This window comes from Carassius auratus, chromosome 30 (assembly GCF_003368295.1).
Source record: "Carassius auratus strain Wakin chromosome 30, ASM336829v1, whole genome shotgun sequence".
Classification (NCBI taxonomy): domain Eukaryota; kingdom Metazoa; phylum Chordata; class Actinopteri; order Cypriniformes; family Cyprinidae; genus Carassius; species Carassius auratus.
In genome coordinates, this window is record NC_039272.1 from 21,375,532 (window position 1) to 21,398,917 (window position 23,386).

Sequence of the window (23,386 nt, forward strand, 5' to 3'; positions counted from 1 at the left end):
TAGTTTCACAATTTAGCATAGATACTAATTTTTGGATTCTCAAAGAATAACAGGACCACGTGACTGAAATAACGTTCTTTATTAAATCAATAAAGAGCTTTACGAATATAAAGCACAAAATCCAATGCTGATTAGTAAAGTATTTTTAAATAAACAAATACTTTAAAATGTTGTAATTTAAAATAGCAGAAATAAAAAATATTATGTTAAGTTATATATCAAAATACTATCAAGAAACCAAATCTGGTTAATCTGCAATATAACTTTAAGAAGTGACTTGATTCATTGTTTAATAAAAGTGCAAAACATTTTTGTTTTAAATATTTTTTACTACTACAATATAGATATTTGATTTTGATGAGAATCCAAGGCACTATTTGGTACACTTTTTTTATTTGGTTCCTGCCAGAGCTTAGTCTGTTCATCATTTGGCCCATCATACTTCATTTTGTTATTTTCTATAAACTATACATGATGTTAAAAGAAGTGGATGAACAAAATAAAAAAATGATGTACCAAGCAAACGCAGTGAGTCTATAGTGTACAGAAAATGAAGTGAAAATGTCAATCATGAATCTCGGTGATCCTGTCAATAGATGTCAATAACTGGGAAACATAACACAGTGTCTCTCTTCCTGACAGCAACTGCCTGTCAAAATAGAAAACACATTCAGTGTAATGACATATTAGATAATTTATTTACATTTACATTTACATTATTAAATGATTGTAGAAAAGCACAATAAATTGTTAATCATACTTGATAGAAGTCTCTGCATCTTGAGCTGCTTTGTTAAGGTACTCCGAGGCCACTTGTGCATTGTGTCTCATTGTAGTTAAGGCTGTAGCTTCTCCAGATCTAAGCCTCTCATTTTCACTTTTATATCCTTCAAGCTGGCCCTGGGATGAAAACATTGCAAATAATTGCAATAATGGAGTTTTAATCTGAACAATACATATATAAAAAACGTATAATACAGTAGTATAAAATGTAATCGCACTATATATATATATATATATATATATATATATATATATATATATATATATATATATACACACATAGTATGCTTTTTTTTCAGTGTGCTTGTGCATAGGAAAAGAAGACAAACCTGGAGTTGTTGTACCTCTTGTTTCAATTTTGAAATACTATTTTCAGCTTTGACTGCTCGCTTCTGTATTGGATAAATCAGAATTTTTTAAAGCATTTTTATGATTAGGATTTACACTAAAACCTTTATTTAAAAAAACTGTCATATGAAAGATAAAACAGTGCTTAATACCGTCATTAACTGAAGGTTTTGTTCTACTGACTGCACCATTGTCTCCAAAGCCTTAGCCTCTCTCTCCTCTTGCAACTTCTTGCTGTGCAACTCATCTGTCAGTTGTTTGATCCTATTATAATTGGACAGTTAAACAATGAGAACTATCTAGAAACTTTAAAAAAAGCACAGCAGCAATTCAACTAAATTCCAGTCCATTAAATGAATGGTTCACTCAGAAATACAAATTTGCTGAACACTTACCCTAAGGCCATACACAATATATAGATGAGTTTGTTTCTTCATGGACTGGAGTCGTGTATATTGTTGTGATGTCTTTTATCATCTGTTTAGACTCTCATTCTGACGGCAACCATTCGCTTGCAGAGGATGCGTAGGGGAGGGAGTGATGTAATGCTAAATTTCTTCAGAACCATTCCGATGAAGAAGCAAACTCATCTACATATTGGATGACCCGAGAGCGAGTGAATATTCACTTGTGGGTAAGCTAATCTTTAATTACCTGTGTAAAGTTGAAGCCTACCTTTTGGAGTCAGATTCTGACCTTCTAAGGAGTTCTTTGACTTGCTTTCTGAGTAGAGAATTCTCTTCTCTAAGCTAAAACACATAAAACACATTTAAAAACATTCATTTTTTGAAAAGCAGCATTGCACCAACTATAATGACACCATTTACAATTCACAAAACATACCTGTTGGGGATTCTTTGTTCCATTTTCAGCATTACTCCTCTTCGGATGGAAGGAAATGTCAATCACTGAAGTCTCTTCATCACCCTCATAGCTTCCTGTGCTTCTTCTAGCTAAGTTGTTATTTGGCAGGAAGTCAGAATCCTCCAGTTCCCATTCAGTTACATTTGCTTCCCTCTCATCACTGCACAGAGATGACTGCTCAGAGTAAGCACCGAGGTCTAAAGTACCACATAGTTCGAAGTCATGGGAACCATCAAGGGCTGATGGCTGGCAGCTTTCAATCCATGTTTCCTCAGGTTCGAGTGCAGAAGGATCTGAGAAGAACGGCCCCTTCGTGGCAAAATCTATGGAGTTGTTATAGTCCTGTTCGACATGGAATGCTCCACCACACACCTTCGGAAAATCAAACATATATGAAATATTACATACACACACATATATATATATATATATATATATATATATATATATATATATATATATATATATATATATATATATATATATATATATATGAAAACAAGAAAAGAATCTACCAACAATTAAATTCTGCATAAACTTAATTTTATTTACTGGCAAGTTTTACGTTCATATATGTTATGTCTTTAAAGGGACATTAAAGTAGGGACATCAGTCAAAAGTCGTGTAATCTACTAAACTTTACAATCTTTCTCATGTTGTTTCTCACCTCTGTGGCCTCTGTAGGACAGGGGTTGTGGTTTTTGTTTCTGACAAATTCCTTAAAAGAAAATGGATTCAGCTCATCCTGCTTTGGCTCATCTGAAAGCAGATTTGTACAGGACATTATAAATGAAGATTTCAAGCCCAGAAGGTTTTATATAAAAACCTATAAGGCATATTCAAGGCAGACATGATGATGCAGTATAGAAAGAACATAAGACAAGTAGGCTGACACCATAGACACATACCATCTTCAATGATGAGCTTTTTCGTCCTGTGTTTCGACATGATAACTTCCAGATTCAGCTTGATCAGAGAGGTGAACTATCCTGCACTGTTATTGCTAAATACCTGAGCTCAACTTTACACGGTGTGTAGAAGAGGAAAAGAGATGAATACTGCTGAAAGTAAACTCTGTCCTCAGTAAATGTTTCGTTTAATTATGGTTAATATCACATATTATGCCATAAATCATAATTCATTACTGTAACTGTTATCTAACAAATAGTATGCTACTAAGATCCCAAATGGCTCTCCTTCTTCTTGTTTAATGGCGAATAGTTTCTTAGGAGCATTATCGCCACCTACTGAGTCTGAAATTTGAGAAGGGAAAGAAAAACAATGTTGGTGGCTGTTTCATATTCTCTCCATTCTACGGCACACACAGTGAGATCACAGTCAGATCATATGCTCACGTAGCGCTGCGTGATCAGCTCCCCTCACTCACAACTAGCTCCTCAGAATACTCCCATCGGACCCATCCACACACAGTATAATCAATCATAGACAGTAAATAGTATAATGTAGATCTAGATCCTAAACCTGAGTCAGTAGTGTCTCTCCTTCTGTATGGCACAGAGCAGTTTTCCTACGGGGGGACATGTACAACATCGCCACCTATTGACGTGGAAGCTAAAAGTTTATAGCTCGTCGTGATTGTTGGTGTCTAGTTTTGTATATATATATATATATATATATATATATGTGTGTGTGTGTGTGTGTGTGTGTGTGTGTGTGTGTGTGTGTGTGTGTGTATATATAAAAATTTAGATTATTCTGACACAATAAAACATTCATAGTGTTTTCCAGATTTTTAAACCAACAGTTTGTCAGATATAATATTAGTTAAATAATAAGTAATGACGAAATCTTAATAACCTTGTGTCGACCCTTTTGAATTTTAATGTAAACGGAGCAAGAATTAACAAGAATTACAAAAAACACAATTCTCTTATGAAAGCATTAAAAACTGACCTGCACCTGACCCAGGATAATAATTATTATACCAAAATGCTAATAATATCGGTTAACTTTTTATTAAAATTTCACTTGTGTAACTGGGATGTACGGTATATAAATATATACATACAGGGCCGCGGGAAGTAATTTTGAACAGGGGGTGCTGTGAATTTATTTTTTTATTTTTTTATTTTTTTTACAAAAAACCTATGAGCCTATAGGCCTATTTAAAATACATTTTAAAAATATATACATTGAGATTTACTACTTTATTGTCATATACAATTCAGTGCACAGCCAGCCAGGGTCTGAAACACACAGACATCAGTTCTCAGATATGCGCAATGCGCTATTAATCTGAAGCAGAATCAGAATCAGAAATAATAGTTTAAATAATAGTTTAATAATCGAAAAAAACGAAATAAATTTCAGATAGCCTATACATACATGCAACTCATTTAGATACAACAAATAATATTACAACAAAATATAATATTAATCAAACTTCACAATAACGCTAAAACAATGCAATCGATTTGGTCAGCTGGCTTGAGTCACTGCACGTTTATGTCACACGCAACTCTATTAACTCCAAAATCTTTTTACGCACACCACAAGGAAATAATCTCTGACTATTTAAGCAATTTTTTTATTGAACAGTTCTCCACATCCATTACGCAAAGAACACACGCACAGTATAAAGCTTTCTGTCCAAACCACAAGGAATCTCTGACTATTTAATAGGGCTGGGTAAAAAATAGATTTTTCGATTAATCGTTTTTTAAAATGTGGTCGATTCAAAATCGATTCTCAAAGGCCATGAATCGATTTTTTTTCAGTATTTATTTCCGCATACATTGAACGTAAGATTAGCGTTAATCTTATTACAAATCTCCTCCACTAGATGTCACCCTCTTATCTGCCTTGTGCGATGTTACTAACGAACCTATCATTCATTCAGTTTAAAGCAGTGGTTCCATTTTCTGCAATGTGCGTCAGGTCATGCTCCCGTTCGCGTCTTACAGACTGCATCTTAAAGCCTCTTATACTTTCTGCGTCCTCGAGTCCGCTATGGACCGCTATGCAGGCTTGATGTAAACATCGCCATCGGAGAGTGTGTACCGAGTCTGAGCAGACGACCGCGCGGACAGGTGCGCGTGGTCAGTTGTCTTCAAAAGCACAATTGCACATGTTCAGGCAGTGTGAAGAATCCCATTGCCAATCGAACTAATCGTGCCGGGCTCGGGCTTGTGCGGTAAATGAGCGGTCATGTAATGTTTCGATTAGCGCGAGAAATATGCGAAAATGTATGCTGAGTAGTTGAAACGGAGGCTTGCTTCTGACGATTACGTTTTGGTTGCACCAGCAACTAAAGCAAAGTCTGAGGTTTGGAAAAGTTTTGACCTTGTTTATAATGAGAATAATGAGTGAATAATGACGCACCATCAGTGAGCGCAGGAGCGCGCTGAAGCCATCTACAGTGGATTCAGTGATTTTCCTCCACATAAACACTTAAGCCTTACCTAATCTTGGTGAGTAAATGTTTTTCAAATAATAACTAAATATTACTTGAGTCTTAAATGCATAATGTAGACAGAGTAGGCTATATAAGCTAATGTTGGCATTATTATTTTATTATGTCAGCTGCTATGGCGAAGCAAATCCGGCGGAGCCTTTATCTTAATTCATTTCGTTATTGCCAAATACCCATCTTAATTTATAATTTATCTTAATTAAATTTTTTAAGAAAGACTTGTTTTTATTGGTGCGTTGGCCTATTTATATGCTAAATGAGCCTATACCTTAGGGCTATTTATAGAGTGCTGAGATGTTACGATGTTACAGAGGACTTATTTTATTTCTTTGTTGAAACTTCCAACTAAGTGGCCTATTACGTTAGTCATGTATAAATTATGTTAAACTATGTATAAATGACTCATTCCTGACAAAAGGCAAAAGAGCTGTGTGCTGCGTACATTTGAATAATGTCGGGTTGTAAATGAGTTCGGGCTTTTAAAAAGCTGTCAATCAAAATGTACGTGTCGGGCTCGGGACATGTCGGGCTTAACTTTTAAGGCCCGATTACAGCTCTAATAGAAAATCGAATCGAAAATCGAAATCGAATCGAAATAGAATCGATTTGAGAGCTTGTGAATCTAAATCGAATCGATCTGGAACATCTGAATCGATACCCAGCCCTACTATTTAAACGTTATTTAACAGTTCTCCACAACCATTACACAAAGAACACACGAACGAAATAATACTCTCCATCTCCATCCCCACCACCTTAAAAAAATACTATAGTGTACTACTTACAATTGCTTGGCTAGTCAAAGCTGATCCCACACTTGTTGCCAAAAAAAAAATAAATGTTACAAGCGCGTTACAAATATTTTACAAATACATTTTTTTTATCTCCCTCTCGTCACTAGGGGGTGCTGCAGCACCCCCAGCACCCCCACTTCCCGCGGCCATGTATACATATGTTATTTTAAAACGTGTATGATATTTTTTTACGTTTACACTATTACTGTTTATTTTCTGTCTTCCTTTTTTTCTGTCCTATTCACTGATCTATAATACAGAACATATACAGATCAATTTTAATAATCAGAATCAGAATTTTCGTTATTACATTTATTTATTTATTTTCTCAAAGTACAGATGAAAGCATCCCGTAGTTTTCAATGGCAGAGCGATGTTCCTCAAGCTTTAGGGATTGCCGCTCCCATCCGAGGCTGTTTTGAGAGTCTGCAGCACGAAGCGTCTGCGTGTTTGCCTACTTCCACCAATCAGAGTCCGCGACAGCACGCACGCGCACTACGCTTCACCGACTGCTGTCGTTCAGGTGTCAACGGAGCGAGCGTCTCCGTTACAGCTGCGAGTGAGCAAACCTCTCTGTCCCAGCGAAAATATATCAGCCCTACGGAGTGGGCGGGAAGGACAGATTGGACGACTTAAAAATGTCCGAATGAGACCGTGAGGCCGTGTCTGTTGCCAGGGCAGGTTTAAGCGGAGAAGAGGGCGGCTTTCCGGGCTGTAGACAGCGGGCTCGCGGAGCGTCTTCAACGGGGTGCGCTGCGGTCCTGCCGCCGCTGCTACTGCTGCTACAATGTTCGTTCAGGAGGAGAAGATCTTTGCTGGCAAAGTCCTGAAGGTTCACATCTGTACCATGGAGGGCACCGAGTGGCTGGAGGAAGTCACGGAAGATACCACTCTAGAGAAACTAAAGGAGAAATGCTTAAAGCATGTAGGTCTGCCATCGGTTAGCTGGCACTGTTAGCCAACCCAGACAGGACAGGCCCGCTGGATTCCCAGAGTCATTGCCTAGTATTTTTAGTAACTAGCAGACGAGTCGACGGTGCTATTTATAATTCATCAAGCTGGTCCGTCACCTTCGTCTCAGCGGCTGTACTGTATCTACCAGTGCCACACTGCTTGCTTGGTTTACAGTGTAGAGCTGACATTAACTTGTGCACAGCCTCTTTTTGCTCACAGTATATATGACAAGTACTCAGATCTGTGCAGCTCAAGGCACCTTGACAGCCATTCATAGGTTCTGTGAGGATGTGACTTGCACATTTCATGTCTTTAAGGTTGTGAATGTGTTGGTAATCATTTTAGCAGGTGGCATCGCCACAGACTAAGTCAAGCAGTGTCCCAGCTACAGTGTGCATTGTGTACCATGGTATCACCCTGTGAATAATGTCACAATTATACTAAGTTTTCTGGAGATTTATAATGACAATACCATAGTGTTCTTTGATGTACCTTGTGGTATCATGTAAAAAGCAGGATACATTAATTATTCAGTACCAAGGTGTATATCAATATACCATGATAACAACTGACACAAACTGTACTGTGGTACTAACTAGCACAGTACTAGACTTTACTGTGAGTGGGCTGAGCTCATGATTCGTAAGATAGCAGAACTTTTGCTGCTATTGAAGTGGAATTGGTTAATGTTAGGTTTAAGAATGGGACGTGGTGTAAGGGTTTGGATGAGATTGTAAATTATTGATAGTGTTTAAAACAAGTATTCAATAAGAACATTGTATCTAATTATTATATATTTCAGTCTTAGTACATAATATTTAAAGACACTTAATATAAAGTGGGTCGACTTTATTGGCGTTTTTCTTCTCTTACAGTATGTCCATGGAAGTCTAGAGGATCCTAAAACTCTTACACATCACAAACTCATTCATGCTGCCACTGAGAGAATTCTCACAGAATCCAAGACTGTTGCTGAGGAAAATATTAAAGACAAAGGTATATCAACTTTCTGAAGCATCTGGTTGTTCTTTGTTGTTGCATTTTCCACAGCAATATTCAAAGGCCCGCCCTGTGAGTTTTCCGTTTTTTAGTGATTTTACTGGATAAGGATTAAGTATAATTATAAAAAAAATCTCACAATTTGTATCGTATTTACTATTTTATATTCAACACAAAAAAATCCCATTGGGTTTTAGTAAAATCTTAGTAATTTATATGATTTTGTCATATATCCATGTTTTTCGCTATAAAATATATTTTGAGGGTGTGAATTGAAATAAGACATATATTTATTTTTAATATTTTTAGCTGATTTTAATGCTTTTTTTGTCTTTAAATTAAACTGGAAAAAAATAAATTTTGTCTTCACCATTAAATTAAACTGGATTGTTTAGATTTTTTTCTGTGGAAGATTATAAATCATCCATAAAAAAAAAAAAAATTGGTGTACTCTTGTAATCTTTAATCAAATACATTTTTTTTCTTGTGTGAGAAGCTGTTTTACTTGGATATATGTCACAATAGTGAAAAAAGATTATTGCAATTTTCTTTCAGGATGATTTGAATAATTTAATAATCTTGAGGGCGCTTTGAAAGCTTGCTAATGCCCCCTGCTGGGTCATAGCCCCTGGTTAAGAACCACTGATCTAGGATGTAGTCATCATGTTTTGCAGATGTTCTTTGTATTTAAAATCAGATTCTAAAAGACACTAATCCTGATTCATTATTGTTTGTTTTCTAGACTGCTTATTATTGATAAAGAAAAGACCTCCACCGGCTCCACCAAAAATGGCCGACATATCTTCTGAAGAGAAGGTATCTGTTGACAGTTTTTTTTTTTTTTTTTTTTTGGGGGGGGGGGGGTGTATTTTAAATTAATAATGTCCATTGCTTTGATTCTTCAAAACTGATCAGTCTTTGTGCTTGTTGACAGAAGAAGCAAGAGAACAAAGCACCAGATAAGGAGGCCATCCTCAAAGCCACAGCAAGCCTGTCCACTCGTAACACTGACCGCACTGTAACTCAACACAGTATCAGAGATGTGCGTGCCTGCAGTCAGTTCAGTTAGACCTTTCTGCGTTGCAATTGCTTAGAATATATTGTTTTTATGTGTTATTGTTTCCATCAGTTTCAAACAGAGCTGAGGAAGATTCTGGTCTCACTTATTGAGGTGGCTCAGAAGCTGCTGGCTTTGAATCCAGATGCTGTTGAGCTCTTCAAAAAGGCCAATGGTAGGCTAAGGATATATGAATAGAACCCTATATACATTAAATCTCTTTAAACTGTGGTGAAACATGGTTCTCATGGGACATGTCCGACTAGTTAGTGTGCAGATGTAAATATCATTTTGCTGAGTGATTATTCTTTGTATTCCTCCTATCTGGCAGCCATGCTGGATGAGGATGAGGAGGACCGTGTGGATGAAACGGCCCTGCAGCAGCTGACTGAGATGGGCTTCCCTGAGAGTCGTGCTGTGAAGGCTCTGCGCTTAAACCAGTGAGTACTCTTTATTCTTGGGTGATAAATATGCCTGTGAATAGTGCATTTCCTTTATTTCATGAAGTCTAAGAGAGCAAATAACTTGGTGTAAATTTGAAGTACCATTTCAGTCATTATAGGATAATATGATGTAATGTTTTTGAATACGAATAATCAAATTAGCAAACATAACATCATGGGTGTGTGTCAACTCTCAGTGGATTAAATAACTAATCACTCTTCCTGCAGCATGTCGGTGACCCAGGCTATGGAATGGCTGATTGAGCATGTGGATGACCCCATGGTTGACACTCCTCTGCCTGGACAGGACACCCCAGGGGCGGCAGCCGCTGCAGCCCCAGCCCCAGCCCCAGCCCAAGCCCAAGCCCCAGCTCCCTGTGCCACAGCTTCAGGAGCCCGGGCCCGTCTGTCCTCCCAGGCCAGCCTAGAGGAGGCCAAACAAGATGAACTGACAGAGATCTTCAAACGGATCAGGAGGAAAAGAGAGTTCAGGCCAAACTTACAGGTTAGTGTCATGAGAAACAGGAATAAACTCAAACGTGATGAAATATTCTAAGCCACTGACGTACTATGATAATAGCCTCAGATGTTTCACCATTGCAAGATTAAAGTGCTAGATGGAATATATGCTTTTCTTTCTTTTTCTTTTTTTTTTACCCAAACTACATTGCACATTACATTTAGAATGAAATCAGATCCATTTGTTCAGTTTGGTTACTATACCATAGAAATGACCATCAGCATAGTGATCTGAGAGTAGCTGTCATTATTAAAATGTTTTTAATTTTTAGTTTCTATTCACGCTGGTCATGATAGTGAACCATGGTTTTAATTTATGCGATGCAAAAACACAAAGTTTTATTTAAATCAGTTTTCTCATTTTCTGTATATTATGTGATTTTAGCATTATATATATATATCTATATATATATATATATATATATATATATATATATATATATATATATATATATATATATATATATATATCTATATCTATATATATATATATAGATATATATATATATATAGATATAGATATAGATATATATATATATATATTGTTCTTTTTACATTTTTATTTCAGTATTTTTATTTAAACTTTAGTAATTTTAATACTAAATACAACTTCAGCTTTATTTCAGTTAGTCACCAAAGCAGTGTTTCTAATTTGTTTTTTTTGTTTAATACAAAAACGTGTTTTTTTTTTTTTTTTTTTATAGCTAAAAGGACACCCTTATAGCAAAAAGTTAAAACTAGGGGTGCTATGTGATTTCACATAGAGCAGCTGTTACTACACAAAGCCGTTGTTAATAGAGAAGATGCGCAAATCCACTTCATTTTCAGCGTTTTTTGGCGCATCTTCTCAATTAACAACGGCTCTGTGTAGTAACAGCTGCTCTATGTGAAATCACGCACCTGAGGGAATTAACCGCTGATTAGAGAACCGTCTTTACTGACGAGATGCGCATTAACAATCGGCCGATCGTGATCGGAGCACCCCTAGTTAAAACCATTAAAACACTTAAGCAACCACATAGCTATGTCCTGGCCACCACCTACAACACACTAAGATCATGTAAGTTTTCCACAGTCAAATGCCACTGTAGAATTAATTCACATTAAGTAGCTTCTTCTGTCTTGCTGTGGAATCTTTTCAATGAGATGCATCATCTTGTCTGTGTGTTTGTGTGCAGGCAGTCAGTGGGCTGATGGAGATGGGCTTCGATGAGAAGGAAGTGATTGATGCCCTTCGCGTCAATAATAATCAACAGGAAGCAGCTGTATGTAAAGATTCAGATTCATGAGTTATTTCAACTATGTCAGCTAAGACTAAATGAGCTCAGTGATATTCAGTCAAATGTGTGGTTAAATCATGGTTTTGTTTAGTTAAACAACATTTATCAAGGTCACATTTTTACTCCATATCTTTGTGTATATCTGTGTATCATTCACACAGTGTGAATGGCTGCTTGGTGACAGAAAGCCCACCCCTGAGGATCTGGACAAGGGCATTGATACCAACAGTCCCCTGTTTCAGGCCATCCTGGAGAACCCAGTTGTACAGCTTGGTCTCACAAACCCCAAGACTCTTCTGGGTGAGTTTTTCCCCCCTGTATACTCAAGGGTTCTTCAAAGCATTTGCCCCAGCTTTGTCAAATCTATTGTATTTTGCTACTTTTCTGTCGAAGAATGATCAAAACATGTTATTTCAAGGTTTTCAAGTGTTTACTTGATTCTAGCCATTTGGCTTAATATGGTGAGTTTTCCAGTCCCCCAGCTAAACAGTCACCCAGACCAATGGTTCTGCCACCATTGTGCTTGATGGCAGGATGACGTTATCTGGGTGTTGGGCTCTGTGTGGTTTGTGGTAAACACAGCACTTTGCTTTTAGGCCAGAGTTCTCAATTTTCATTTCATCAGATCACAGCAGCTACTTAGAAATCCTTTAAGGTTTTGCCACATTTCTTTTTTTTTAACAATATCCAGAATTATGACTTGCTCAGAAGTGGCTTCCAGTTTCTAGCCATGGTTGCAAAAAAGGCTTAATTTTGGAAGTGCTGAAAATATTGCTGAGGTCTGCACAGTTTGTCCCATTTAAACCAAAGTGCTCTTCAAGTGACCACTTTGGTCCCCTGTTCAAATTTTATCTGGTTGCCCGTTTGCAAAGCTGGCTCGAACTAGAAAGTGTCTACACAGTGTAATATTTTGCCAATTGATATTTTAATATATTTTTTATATATATTCATCATTTTTAAACCTTCATTACATCACACAACTTACTGTTTTAGTATATTTATGATTAAATAAATGTAAACTTGGTGAGCATAAGAGTCATCTTTCAAAAACAATACAAAATGTTAATTATTCCAAACATGTAATTATTGTCAGTATGTGTTCCCTGGAAATCAAAGCAACATGACCTTGGCATTGATAACACAATGTGCCACAAGACAATGATAACACAAAGATGATCTACAGGACTTTTTGTTAACATATGTAATTTTTTTTTTAAGTTCTTAAAACGTTTGTTTGGAGTCCAAGACCACAGTTGAATCATTAAGTGCAACAGACTAAACTGTATTTTCAAGTAGAGACAGTCCAGTCGGTGTCAGTTGTTGTTGGTTGGATGTGGCTGAGAGATATTTTTCTTGGCTTTGCAGCATTTGAGGACATGCTGGAGAACCCGCTGAACAGCACGCAGTGGATGAACGATCCTGAGACAGGTCCTGTCATGCTCCAGATCTCCAGAATCTTCCAGACACTCAATCGCACGTAAAACACACCTCATCTGTGAACCACAGCATAGGGAAAAAGGTCAATCATTTAGAAGAGAGGTGTGTGTGTGTGTGTGTGTTTGACATAATTATTGTTTTAAGTGGAGAAGTCAAAGAAGATGAATGTAAAAATACAATGATGACATTTTCACATCATGTTATACAGAGGAAAATATCTATTTATAACTACACAACACTTGTACAAATACAATGTAAGCAGTAACTTAATGAAAAATAGCTAACTCCATTATTTCGTTTTTTATGTTTTAATAAGATCTGTTTTTAATTATATTAAGCACATTACTTTATTTTATATAATTTCTCTATATAACTGTACAATTGGACATCTAATAAAAAAAAGAAAAAGATAAAAAAAAAAAAAGATAAAAATCACCAGAAGCAATTTTCTATGGTTTTTGTGCTCCAAGATCAAATCTCAACCAAATTATTAAACACTTCACATGGTACACTTGTCATAACTGAATGTTTCTACAGAGAGATAAACAATGTGTATTCAGTTGTTTTTATTATCGGTTCAAAAATGAAATCGTTTATGTATTCGATTAGAAGTTCCTACCAAAAACGTCAAATGAAGGTATGCTTGAGGGAAAGCAAAGCAAGCACCAGCAGTTTTTTGGCAACTCCTCATTTGAAGATTATTCAAGCTTTGTGGTTTGATTAACACTACAGACAGTTCTGTGATGTTGTGGTGACACAATTTGCAGCCCCTTACTGACATAGATACATGATAGAAAATGAAATCGAACCTGATCTCTTTGTTCCTCCTATTGCTTTAACTCCTCTGATCTAAAGAAAGAGTGTTCAGGTGGATTCAAGTCCATTTAGACAAAGCTGGTAGAAATGAGTTCTGGATCATTATCTTGTTTTCTCCCAGTAGCTCCTGCATCAGGGGTTTCTAAGTATTACAGTACTTTAATCCACCATCGTGATCTCACTCGCATCCCTGCACATTTAATGTGAGTCTCACTTTACATCATTACTTGGAGGCTGGACAAACTTTAGTTTGTACTAACTAAAATAAAATCACTCTTATATTATGGATTGGTTCTACTACATTGTATGTTTGCTTAAGTTGTTTGTGTTCACTGACAATGTGCTCTAAGTGTCCTCACAGTTCTCTTATGTCACTTTTTACAGTGAACTTTCTAGTTTGCACAGGAAATTCAGATTGCATTCATAGTACACAACATTATTTTAAATGATATATGAAATGTTTATTTTGAAACTCCCTATCGTGGATGATATGGAGGCATTTTTTGGAGTGGAGATTATTATTATTATTTTTTTTTTCATTTATATGCTCTGTTTCAAATACTGTATCTGTGCTGGGATTTCTAAAATAAATGATTATTTCAGTTTTCAGTTAAATTTGAGATGAGAAATGTTATTTAAATGGTTCTGTTGTGCTTTTTTTAACATTTTGATTTGTATCAGATAAAAACATTACAAAAATACGGTCATAACAAACAGCAATTTTAGAATCATGGATAAATAGTAAATTTGATTTTTTTTTTTTTTTTTTTGGTCAAGCGTGGAGTGTTTTCATTCAATATTTGAATCGTGTTGGTGTGAAGTGTGTGCTCAGGGGTTTCTTAGCCATACAGGGCAAATATCTGCTATAGTAAGGCCTACTTTATCAATACAAATAACTGTAGTTTAGTGATTTCATTATCAGAGAACTCTATGAATATATCTGTAGACTTAACTCTTTAAATGAAGACTTATTGTCCTTGTGTGATATATATTTTGAGGCCAGAATGGCCAAAAAAAATCCAATCATGAAACCATCCCTAGAGAGATTGTCATTATTATACAGTTTTAGAAGACCTCACAAATTGCAATGTTCACTTCACTGTCTGTGTCACTTCATAAGTAGGTAAAGATTGTATTGAACATGTATAGCATTTGAAATCAGATCATCTCCGTTGTCTTGAGAACAAGTTTTGGTCTTAAGAAATATAGCTTCATTTGTTTTGGGGGACTATAGAGTACAGTCTTCTATGCAATTCTGTTTTTTTTTTTTTGTCTCGACAGGAAAAAAAAAAAACAGGTTTCAGTATCATGATGTATTTGTGGTATTTGATTAATTTATGTGCACTTTCATATCATATCTTATTTTTTTATTTTAATCAAATTTTGGTTTCATCATGGCTAAGAAAGTGCTGTATGATTTCAGTATTTTAAAATGTTTGAGGTTTACTAATTTACTGTTTAGAAATGCTTATATGGTTAAACAGTGTCATTTTGGAATTGGAGTGCTGAATACCTTAAAATTATCATTGATCAAATGTTACAGATTTTGTTTATTTTTTTTCTCCCTCATTTCAAAAAAGACTATCAGGTCACAGAAGTTATGAAATATCTTGAAGCTTTGGTGCTCTTGTGTTCTCATTTTAGTTTTGTGTCCTTGCTCCGTGTATAAGTTCAGTTTCACATAAGGCCCCTACAGTTTGAGAGTTGAAATGTAACTTTCTCAATCCACTTGTTGAAAAGCCTTTCATGACAAATAATAATAATAAAAAAAGTTTTGAAATCCCTGTTTTCTTGTGTTATTGTTATTATTCCCAACACTTGTTGATACTTTGGCATATTTCAGAAGTATGAATACAGGCAAATGTCTTTCATTAATGTATCAAAGCGTAAAACACTTAAACCACCAAAACCACTTCTATTTAACCTGTAGTAATATACATGTGTGTTTTAGGGAAACTTTTCATTTAGTAAGGCTTAATGCTAGTACTTTCAGTGTTATTTAAGTATCATTTAAATATAGTGTTTATTGATATTTTTAATTCAGTTTAATGCTTTTACTTTTTTTTCAAACATTAATATTTTTTTTTCTGTTTGAGTAATTTAAGTACTATGTTTTCATATTATATTTATGTGTGTGTGTGTGTGTATATCTCCACGGAGATCTGTAAATCATAGACAGTAAAAGAGTACTGCGCATATCTAACGCCACTTTCACCCTCTGCATAACTGCATCACCGTACTGCCTGCGCACGTGTAGCGCATCTCCCACCCTCTGTATACAGCAGAGTCCGCGTGCGCGAGACACTGGATACGTCACTCACGCGCCAACAACATACGCTGTACCAACATAGACTATTTTTAATAATCAGATCAGATTTAGCCTGTTTTCAAAAAGAAAGTAAATGTTGCAGGCAACACGATAATAATCAGTTAATGCTGTAGAATGCATACCAGTGTCAAAAATGTCAAAGCATCCAAATCTTCCAAGAAGTCCAGCACTCAGACAACTATCAGCAGATTCTTTACAAGTGGAAACGATAAATCTCAACCATCTGACCCGTCCGGGATTAAACGCCAGGACGGACGCCATGAGGGCAGAGGAAAGGTAAGAGCTTCAAGTGCAGGACAGGCACAGCTTACTCTGTAAAAACTGCACTCTTTTCAAACTCTAGAGTCGTATATGCATCGCATGCACAGAGCGTTTGCTGTTTCGAAGCAACACCGACTGAAATCTAAACCTGTGCTGTTTTAGAAGAGGTTATCTGATGCAGGGATGTCCTCAGAGAAACGGCCCAAACTCTCTCTCGGTGTGGAGGAGGAGGGAGATGAGAAGTGCACGGTGACCCCCAGCACCTGTAAGGACACATGCACCATGCATGTCATTTATTTTTTTATTGTTATGAAAATTATTATTATTTGTTTACTATATATATATATATATATATAATTTTTTTTTTTTTTTTTTTTTTTTTTTGGGTTTAATAATGACAATTAATGGCATAATCAAATAAGAATAGCAAGTGGACTTTCTTTAAAGTATGCATTAAATCAAAATTGACTATATTTATTTTGTAAGCGCACATTGCTATTTTTTTTGGTGAACCGTTCATCCGCCAATCCATGAAAAAAATAAATTCTTGCTTGTGTATTGATCTCTGAGCCTCTTTTGAATTTTCTTTCTCTTTTATGTGCAGTAGATAAGACTGTATGCTCGAAAGCCAGTGTCAGCCATGCCACCCTGGCGAGACTTAAAGATTTCAGCTGCCACGGGAGCTCAGAGAGCAGAGTCTCCGATCAGGTTATAAAGATGGAAGTGGAGCCTTCAGACTCTGCAAAAGCTGAGTGTTTTGCCCCGCAACAACACAGTGTAATCAATTCCTACAATGAATTGGAGGAAGAGGTCAGAGAAGAGCCTAATAAGATTAAACAGGTTTGATTCTATACAAATCTTGTATGTTTCAGAGTTGATCATTGAAAGACTGTTGTTTGTCTTAATTGCAGTTTGCATGTTTGTGAAGTACTTGAATTGTCACTTAAAGGGTTGGTTGATTGTGATTTAACTTTTTTAACGTTAGTTAATATGTAACGTTGCTGTCTGAGCATAAACAATATCTGCAAAGTTGCAGCTCTGAAAGTTCAATGCAAATGGAGACCAAAATGCACCAAAAGAGCCCATGTTACACTTCTCTTTATCTCCTTGCACTGGCTACTGGTTGCGGCTAGCATTGAGTTCAAGACATTGATGCTTGCATATAGAACAGCCACAGGCCCAGCACCCACCTACTTCCACTCACTATTACGAATCTACATCCCCTCCAGAAATCTGATATCCGCTAGTGAGCGACGCCTCATGGTACCAACACAGAGAAGGCTCAAAATCACTTCCAGAACATTCTCGTTCACCATTCCTGGCCGGTGGAATGATCTTCCCACCCCTATCCGGAATGCTGAATCCCTGACAATTTTCAAGTGACAGCTGAAAACTCATCTCTTTCGAAACTACTTAGCTTCATCGTAGTAAAAAAAAAAAAAACTCTTTATTTATTCCTTCTTTTTCTAGCTTGTACTTAATCGAACAATGTCTAAAACTTGGTTTTACAAGTACTTCCTGTGTCTGTTTTCCTCTTTAAGAAGAATCACTTTATGTATCCCCTATTTGTAAGTCGCTTTGGATAAAAGCGTCTGCTAAATGACTAAATGTGAAAAATAATGCGTTTATTAAAAAAATGAATCATGAACATATGTTAGACTCAATCCCATAAACTTAACACAGCTGATCTCATTCTCAGCGTTGGCCAGAATGGGCATTATAGCTGCTGATGTTTTTACTTTATCTGTTTTCAGGAGATTTCCTTTGTTCAGTTTGCTAAGAATACTGTGATCAAAAAGAGTTCAGAAGAGCCTGGTGTTCCCAACAGGAGAACCAAGACCATATACACTCCTCTAGAGGAACAGTTCATGGAGATAAAAAAACAGCATGCGGACACAGTGCTTTGCGTTGAGTGTGGCTACAAGTACAGGTTCTTCGGTGAGGATGCAGAGGTAGGAACTAGTGCAGCAGACAGAGGTGGTAAATTATCTGCTTAAAGGGTTAGTCTAGCCACAAATCAATTCATCAACCTCATGTTGTTCCAAATCCATAAAACTTTTGCTCCTGTTTGAAACTTTTGTATTAATATTTAACATAATATTTGTTTGACTTAAGGTACTTTATAACAAACACTTGTCTTATCCAAAAAAAAAAAAGAAAGAAAAATACTGTCACTGCCTCAGCATAAAATCATTATGCATTAGATTTTGAATTTTCCTCAAAATACTTTAATTAGAATAAAAAAAATATATTTATTTTTTATTCTTATTCACTTTTCATCAAAAAGATTCTACTGCTTTACAAAGCAAAAAATGTATATATTTTTAATGAAACCTGAAAAACTCTGTCCCCTCAATGAAAGGCTTACAAAATGTTCAGTTTAATGCAGTTTAATACAAAGAAACACGATTGATTTAAATAATGAACAGATCACATAGATAGACGTACAGACATAGAGCTCATCAAATATAGTAAACAGAAGCTCATACGAATTTTAAAATGAGAATTTACACTTGAAGTAAACTATCCCTTTAATGCAATGACGTCGTCCTGTTGGCATAAATGATCATTTTAGGCTATGAGAGACTTACTCATGTGCATTTTATTTCTTATTATTTTAGATCGCTGCAAAGGAGCTCAATATCACTTGTCACTTGGACCATAACTTCATGATGGCCAGCATCCCTACTCATCGCCTGTTCGTGCATGTTCGGCGACTGGTCTCTCAGGGCTATAAGGTCACTGATGTTGTGGAAATTACAATATGCTGCAAATTTGTAACACATACACCCGTATAGCTACAAGAACACAAACATTCCAAATATTAAAAATAAAAAGATTGCAATGTGAAATATTATTATTGTGTACGCCCACTGCTGCTACCGTTATTGCTGTTTTGTTGGTTTTGATTGCTTCTATTGTCCTCATTTGTAAGTCACTTTGGATAAAAGAGTCTGCTATGAATGACTAAATGTAAATGTCATTCTTAGGTAGGTGTAGTCAAGCAGACTGAAACTACAGCCATCAAGGCCTCCGGCGCCAACAAGAGTTCTCTGTTCACACGGCAACTACATGCACTTTACACCAAATCTACGCTTGTGGGAGAAGGTATTGTTTGTGCTCTTACTCCGTAGATTCATTACTATTATTCTTTAGAGAGATTGATTTCAATTGGTTTCTTCATTGCTCAGTTGGATGGGAAATATATTTTTTTTTTTTAAGAAGTCTGGTGTGTTTACCAAGGCTGCATTTGGTTGATCAAAAATACAGAAATATTGTGATATATACAATTTCAAATAACCATTTTCTAGTTTAATATTTTTCATATAAATTATTCCTATGATGGCAAAGATGAATTTTTAGCATCATTACTTCTGTCTTAAGTGTCACATGATCCTTCAGAAATCATCCTAATATGCTAATTTGGTCCTTAGAAACATATATTGTTATCAGTATTGAAAAAACTTGTGCTGCTGATTTATTTATTGTGGAAACCATGATACATTTTTACAGTATTCTTTCATGGATGTAAAGTTATAAATAACAGCATCGATTTGAAATGGAATGTTAAATTCTTTAATGCCACGTTTGATCAAATGAATGCATCCTTGATGAAAAAAGTCATTCAGTTCTTTCAAAAAAAAAAAAAAACGTAGTGAGCCCAAACTTTTGAAGGGAAGTGTATCTATTTACGAAATGGCCACAATAGTACAGAGCCTGCAATGAATGATTTAAATGCCTTTTTCTCAGATGTGAATCCTCTGCTAAAGCTGGGAGATTTGGAGCAAGCTGAAGATGTGGTGCAGGACAGTGGCAACAACTATTTAATGTGTGTGAGCGAGAGCTTTGATAAACAGAGCAAGGAGCTCACTGTAGGGATGGTGGTAAGTCATTGTTTTAGCTTCTTAAAGCAATCCCATATTACCATAACTTTTAATGATCACTGCTACAGCCCTGTCTTCCCTTTGGAAAACAGGTGGTCCAGCCGAGCATTGGGGACCTGATGGTGGACTGTTTCAAAGATAACGTGTCCCATTCAGAGCTGGAATCAAGGGTACTAAAAATACAACCGGTAGAGATCCTGGTGCCTTCGGACCTTTCAGAAGCGACGGAGAGGTTATTACGCAGCATTGCTCTGTCCAGGTAAATATTCATGTTCTTATTGAGATGATTGTAAACATGTTTGTGTGATGCTGCATTGTAGATGGCTTATAATAGGGCCGCAACAGCTAATTGTGTAACTGACAATGAAAATAACCAACAACTAATTTTATTATTGATGACTTATCTGACTTAGTCTGAATGCAGTGCACAAAAACTCCAGTCACATGATTTTACAGCAGTGAGACCCTGAAAAATATTGGAGGACACCGAGTGAGCTGCCGTGGAATTTAAAGTAAAATATTTATTTAACATTTCTCACTTGCCCACAAGGCAATAGCACATTGGCAACTCTCTGACAAACCTCTGCCGGAGTTTTAATGGATTTTTTGCACCCACATTTGAACCTGACTGTGTTAAACACACCGCATACTCAAGAACATCAAAGCAAATGCTCAGCTTACATTAATGTGTAATATTGTGTGTAAATGTGAGTTTTTCAGTTTTTTCATCAATCAAATCAGTATACCTAAATCATTAAAGGTGGCAATATAGCACTGTTCTGACACACTTCTGAACCTGAGCGTGTTACACGTGCAGCATAGAGCAAAGAAGAGAAAATAAGAATGATTAAAGAAAATCAGCTAATCAGCTGTGTCTAGGTCAGCGTGCAAACAAGGAAAAATAAAATTCAGCTCATTTGAGTGACAGTTTTAAGCCCCTTCCTCTCACATTGACATACAGGCAAAGGCAGGAGAAAATACTTTCAGCTGAATAACACCGTTCTCACACACACAATCTATGTGTGACACACACTATGTGTGTGTGTAATGTATTTCAATTCAATCAAATGTCATGAAGTCTTTGGCGGAAAGCTGAATGTGATTGCTGATAGGCTGTGAAACACCAAATTGAGGGTTTCTGAGATTTTTCTTTTTGCCTTTTTTTATAGAAGTAACGGGTACTTTCAGTTATGGAGAGAAATGTAGTGGAGTAAAGAGTACAATATTTGCCTCTCAAATGTACTTGTCAAAAGTCATGAGTACTCACCAAAAATGATACTCGTTAAAGTACAGATCCCTCAAAATTGTACTTGAGTACTGTACTCAAGTAAATGTACTCTGTTACTGTCCGCCTTTGTTAATGAGGCATAATGTCAGGTACTCAGGGAATGTGTGTTCCTGCATTTTAATTTATCACCTAGTTTGTGCTTCTGTTTTACTTGATCATTTTAAATTTGACAGATTTAAATGGCCTTTCAGCATTAAAAGAACCAACGAGCTGTTTTTATATATTGTTAAGCTTTTTTTTAACATTGAAAGAAGGCATTAATTGAATGCATTAATGCATTCATTGATCAAAGAATAATAATCGTTAGGTGCAGCCCTACTTTATTATAATTTGTGTTCCAAATTATAGCGATTGCTTAACGGATTTCTCAGTCCTTGAAATCCATACCAAAACATGCAACTTCGCTAATAATTAAAACCTTCTGTCATGAAGGAAGTCTTCTCTCAATGCCTTCAAATAGTTTTGAATTTATAATATGTCTTCAGTTGTGAATGGAGCAATAAGCTTTTTAACTCATAGTGACTAGAAATTGTTGAATGTCACCACTAGATGTCAGTAAATCACCTCATTACTGACATCATGTTTCATTGCTAGTGAGAACATTCAAAATTATAAAAATACATTTTTTTTTTTTAAGTCATGTTGTTCACCTGAGCAGCACTGGCAAGTGTGTTGATGCATGTAGGCTAATAGCTAAGCCACAGAAATCCATCTTTATATATTTTTGTATACACACATCAAGTTCAAATATGCATATACACAGACTGTGAACAATGTGTATGTTCCACTCTACACAATCAAGTGCACTTTCTGCTCCTGTTTTTTAGTGCCACAGTAGGATACCTCAAATTGAGAAGAATTCCATGAGGGTGTGCTTCCTCTTAGTTTAACTCGAACTTCTTTTAAAGACCCAGCTAGACATAGTTTTTTTGCTGTTTCAGTGCCTGTGGACATATGTAGACAAGGTTACTCAACGTAGCTAAGTAGAATGGATGGTATTCATTAGGGCTGAGCTGGTGCTTCATCACTCAGTTGATATGTCTGCGTTAAAGTGCTCAACACAGCTTTTAACTGATACAGGATAGTGTTTTTTTGTGACTTTGCTGTAAAAAAAAAATGCTTAAGAATAACCCAGGTGTTGGTAAGTTATCTAGTTCTAGCACTGGGGCACAAGTTTGTGCACTCTCAGTACTGGGTTGCTTCAAGAAGGGTATCTGTCATTAAATCTGTGCCAGGTTATCTGTGGATAATTCCATTGTGGTGACCTCTAATTGGAACAGCTGAAGGAGAGAGAGAGAGAGAGAAAGAGAATGTATGGCATCGAGATGTAGATTGAATTATTTCTCCATTTCAGAGAAAATATTTAGCGTATATCTAGATCACAAATAATTTTATTAAAAACCCTATGCATTTCACATCCAGGTGTAAAGAAGAATACTGCAAAAATCATTTCAAATCTCTAAAACTGTGTGTGCATCTGAGACTGCTTTACAGCTTTTCCATTGGCTGACCCAACCACGTTTCTCCTTAAATAAGTCTTGGAGCACTAAGAACTAATGTGTTACTTTATTTTACTTGGATTTCGCAAATGAAGACAAATCCACATCATTTTCATAATTTTAAAAGCAGTCAGAAACACACATTGGCCTCACTTTAGACTGATGAACATGTCATGTTGGTCCTTTTTTCAGACAGCTCTTATTACACTCAATTTTATTTTTGCATGTAGGATGAGCAAGTTGGCTGAAGGCAGAAATAATACCTGCAAACCCAAGAGAGCCACATACTGAATACTTACTGGCTGCCTGAAAATATTCATTTTTTTTTCTTCTTGTGATTGTTATAGTCTGGAATCGCAGGTAAAATTTCTTTGACAAATCAGGGTCCTACTTTTTTC

At 36.1% G+C, this 23,386-nt stretch overlaps 3 protein-coding genes across 4 annotated transcripts in view; 2 read left to right on the top strand and 1 right to left on the bottom strand.

Moving 5' to 3' along the window:
* Positions 1 to 64: 64 nt before the first annotated feature.
* Positions 65 to 3,517, bottom strand: entr1 (endosome associated trafficking regulator 1). Its single transcript, XM_026212119.1, has 8 exons — positions 2,904 to 3,517; positions 2,663 to 2,754; positions 1,975 to 2,367; positions 1,807 to 1,880; positions 1,284 to 1,395; positions 1,113 to 1,175; positions 761 to 900; positions 65 to 649 (listed from the first exon to the last, which is right to left on the bottom strand). The coding sequence occupies exons 1-8, from the start codon at positions 2,941 to 2,943 to the stop codon at positions 565 to 567; spliced, it is 999 nt and encodes a 332-aa protein (XP_026067904.1). The 5' UTR covers positions 2,944 to 3,517; the 3' UTR covers positions 65 to 564.
* A 3,492-nt stretch (positions 3,518 to 7,009) lies between these two features.
* ubac1 (UBA domain containing 1) lies at positions 7,010 to 15,513 on the top strand. The gene is made up of 10 exons (XM_026212120.1): positions 7,010 to 7,147; positions 8,052 to 8,172; positions 8,918 to 8,991; positions 9,110 to 9,217; positions 9,305 to 9,407; positions 9,564 to 9,672; positions 9,904 to 10,180; positions 11,373 to 11,459; positions 11,636 to 11,774; positions 12,840 to 15,513. The coding sequence occupies exons 1-10, from the start codon at positions 7,010 to 7,012 to the stop codon at positions 12,953 to 12,955; spliced, it is 1,272 nt and encodes a 423-aa protein (XP_026067905.1). The 3' UTR covers positions 12,956 to 15,513.
* A 399-nt stretch (positions 15,514 to 15,912) lies between these two features.
* Positions 15,913 to 23,386, top strand: part of msh3 (mutS homolog 3 (E. coli)) — a 47,673-nt gene continuing 40,199 nt past the window's right edge. Inside the window, exons 1-8 of one of the 2 annotated variants that reach the window (XM_026212124.1) lie at positions 15,913 to 16,332; positions 16,480 to 16,582; positions 16,925 to 17,157; positions 18,072 to 18,269; positions 18,939 to 19,055; positions 19,308 to 19,425; positions 20,068 to 20,201; positions 20,294 to 20,460. In XM_026212124.1, coding sequence (XP_026067909.1) covers positions 16,171 to 16,332; positions 16,480 to 16,582; positions 16,925 to 17,157; positions 18,072 to 18,269; positions 18,939 to 19,055; positions 19,308 to 19,425; positions 20,068 to 20,201; positions 20,294 to 20,460 — 1,232 coding nt within the window. In that variant the 5' untranslated portion in view covers positions 15,913 to 16,170. Of the gene's footprint in view, positions 16,333 to 16,479; positions 16,583 to 16,921; positions 17,158 to 18,071; positions 18,270 to 18,938; positions 19,056 to 19,307; positions 19,426 to 20,067; positions 20,202 to 20,293; positions 20,461 to 23,386 lie in introns of both variants that reach the window. The other variant, XM_026212123.1, reaches the window with a different exon arrangement.

What these genes read in the sequence shown, in the direction of transcription:
- ubac1 (XM_026212120.1), top strand. Translation starts at nt 7,010, where the DNA reads ATGTTCGTTCAGGAGGAGAAGATCTTTGCTGGCAAAGTCCTGAAGGTT. An exon ending in AAGGCTCTGCGCTTAAACCA is followed by an intron (nt 9,673 to 9,903) that starts GTGAGTACTCTT and finishes CTCTTCCTGCAG; the next exon opens with CATGTCGGTGACCCAGGCTA. An exon ending in AAACCCCAAGACTCTTCTGG is followed by an intron (nt 11,775 to 12,839) that starts GTGAGTTTTTCC and finishes TTGGCTTTGCAG; the next exon opens with CATTTGAGGACATGCTGGAG.
- entr1 (XM_026212119.1), bottom strand. Translation starts at nt 2,943, where the DNA reads ATGTCGAAACACAGGACGAAAAAGCTCATCATTGAAGATG. An exon ending in AAAGCTCATCATTGAAGATG is followed by an intron (nt 2,755 to 2,903) that starts GTATGTGTCTAT and finishes ATCTGCTTTCAG; the next exon opens with ATGAGCCAAAGCAGGATGAG. An exon ending in GATGCAGAGACTTCTATCAA is followed by an intron (nt 650 to 760) that starts GTATGATTAACA and finishes CTATTTTGACAG; the next exon opens with GCAGTTGCTGTCAGGAAGAG.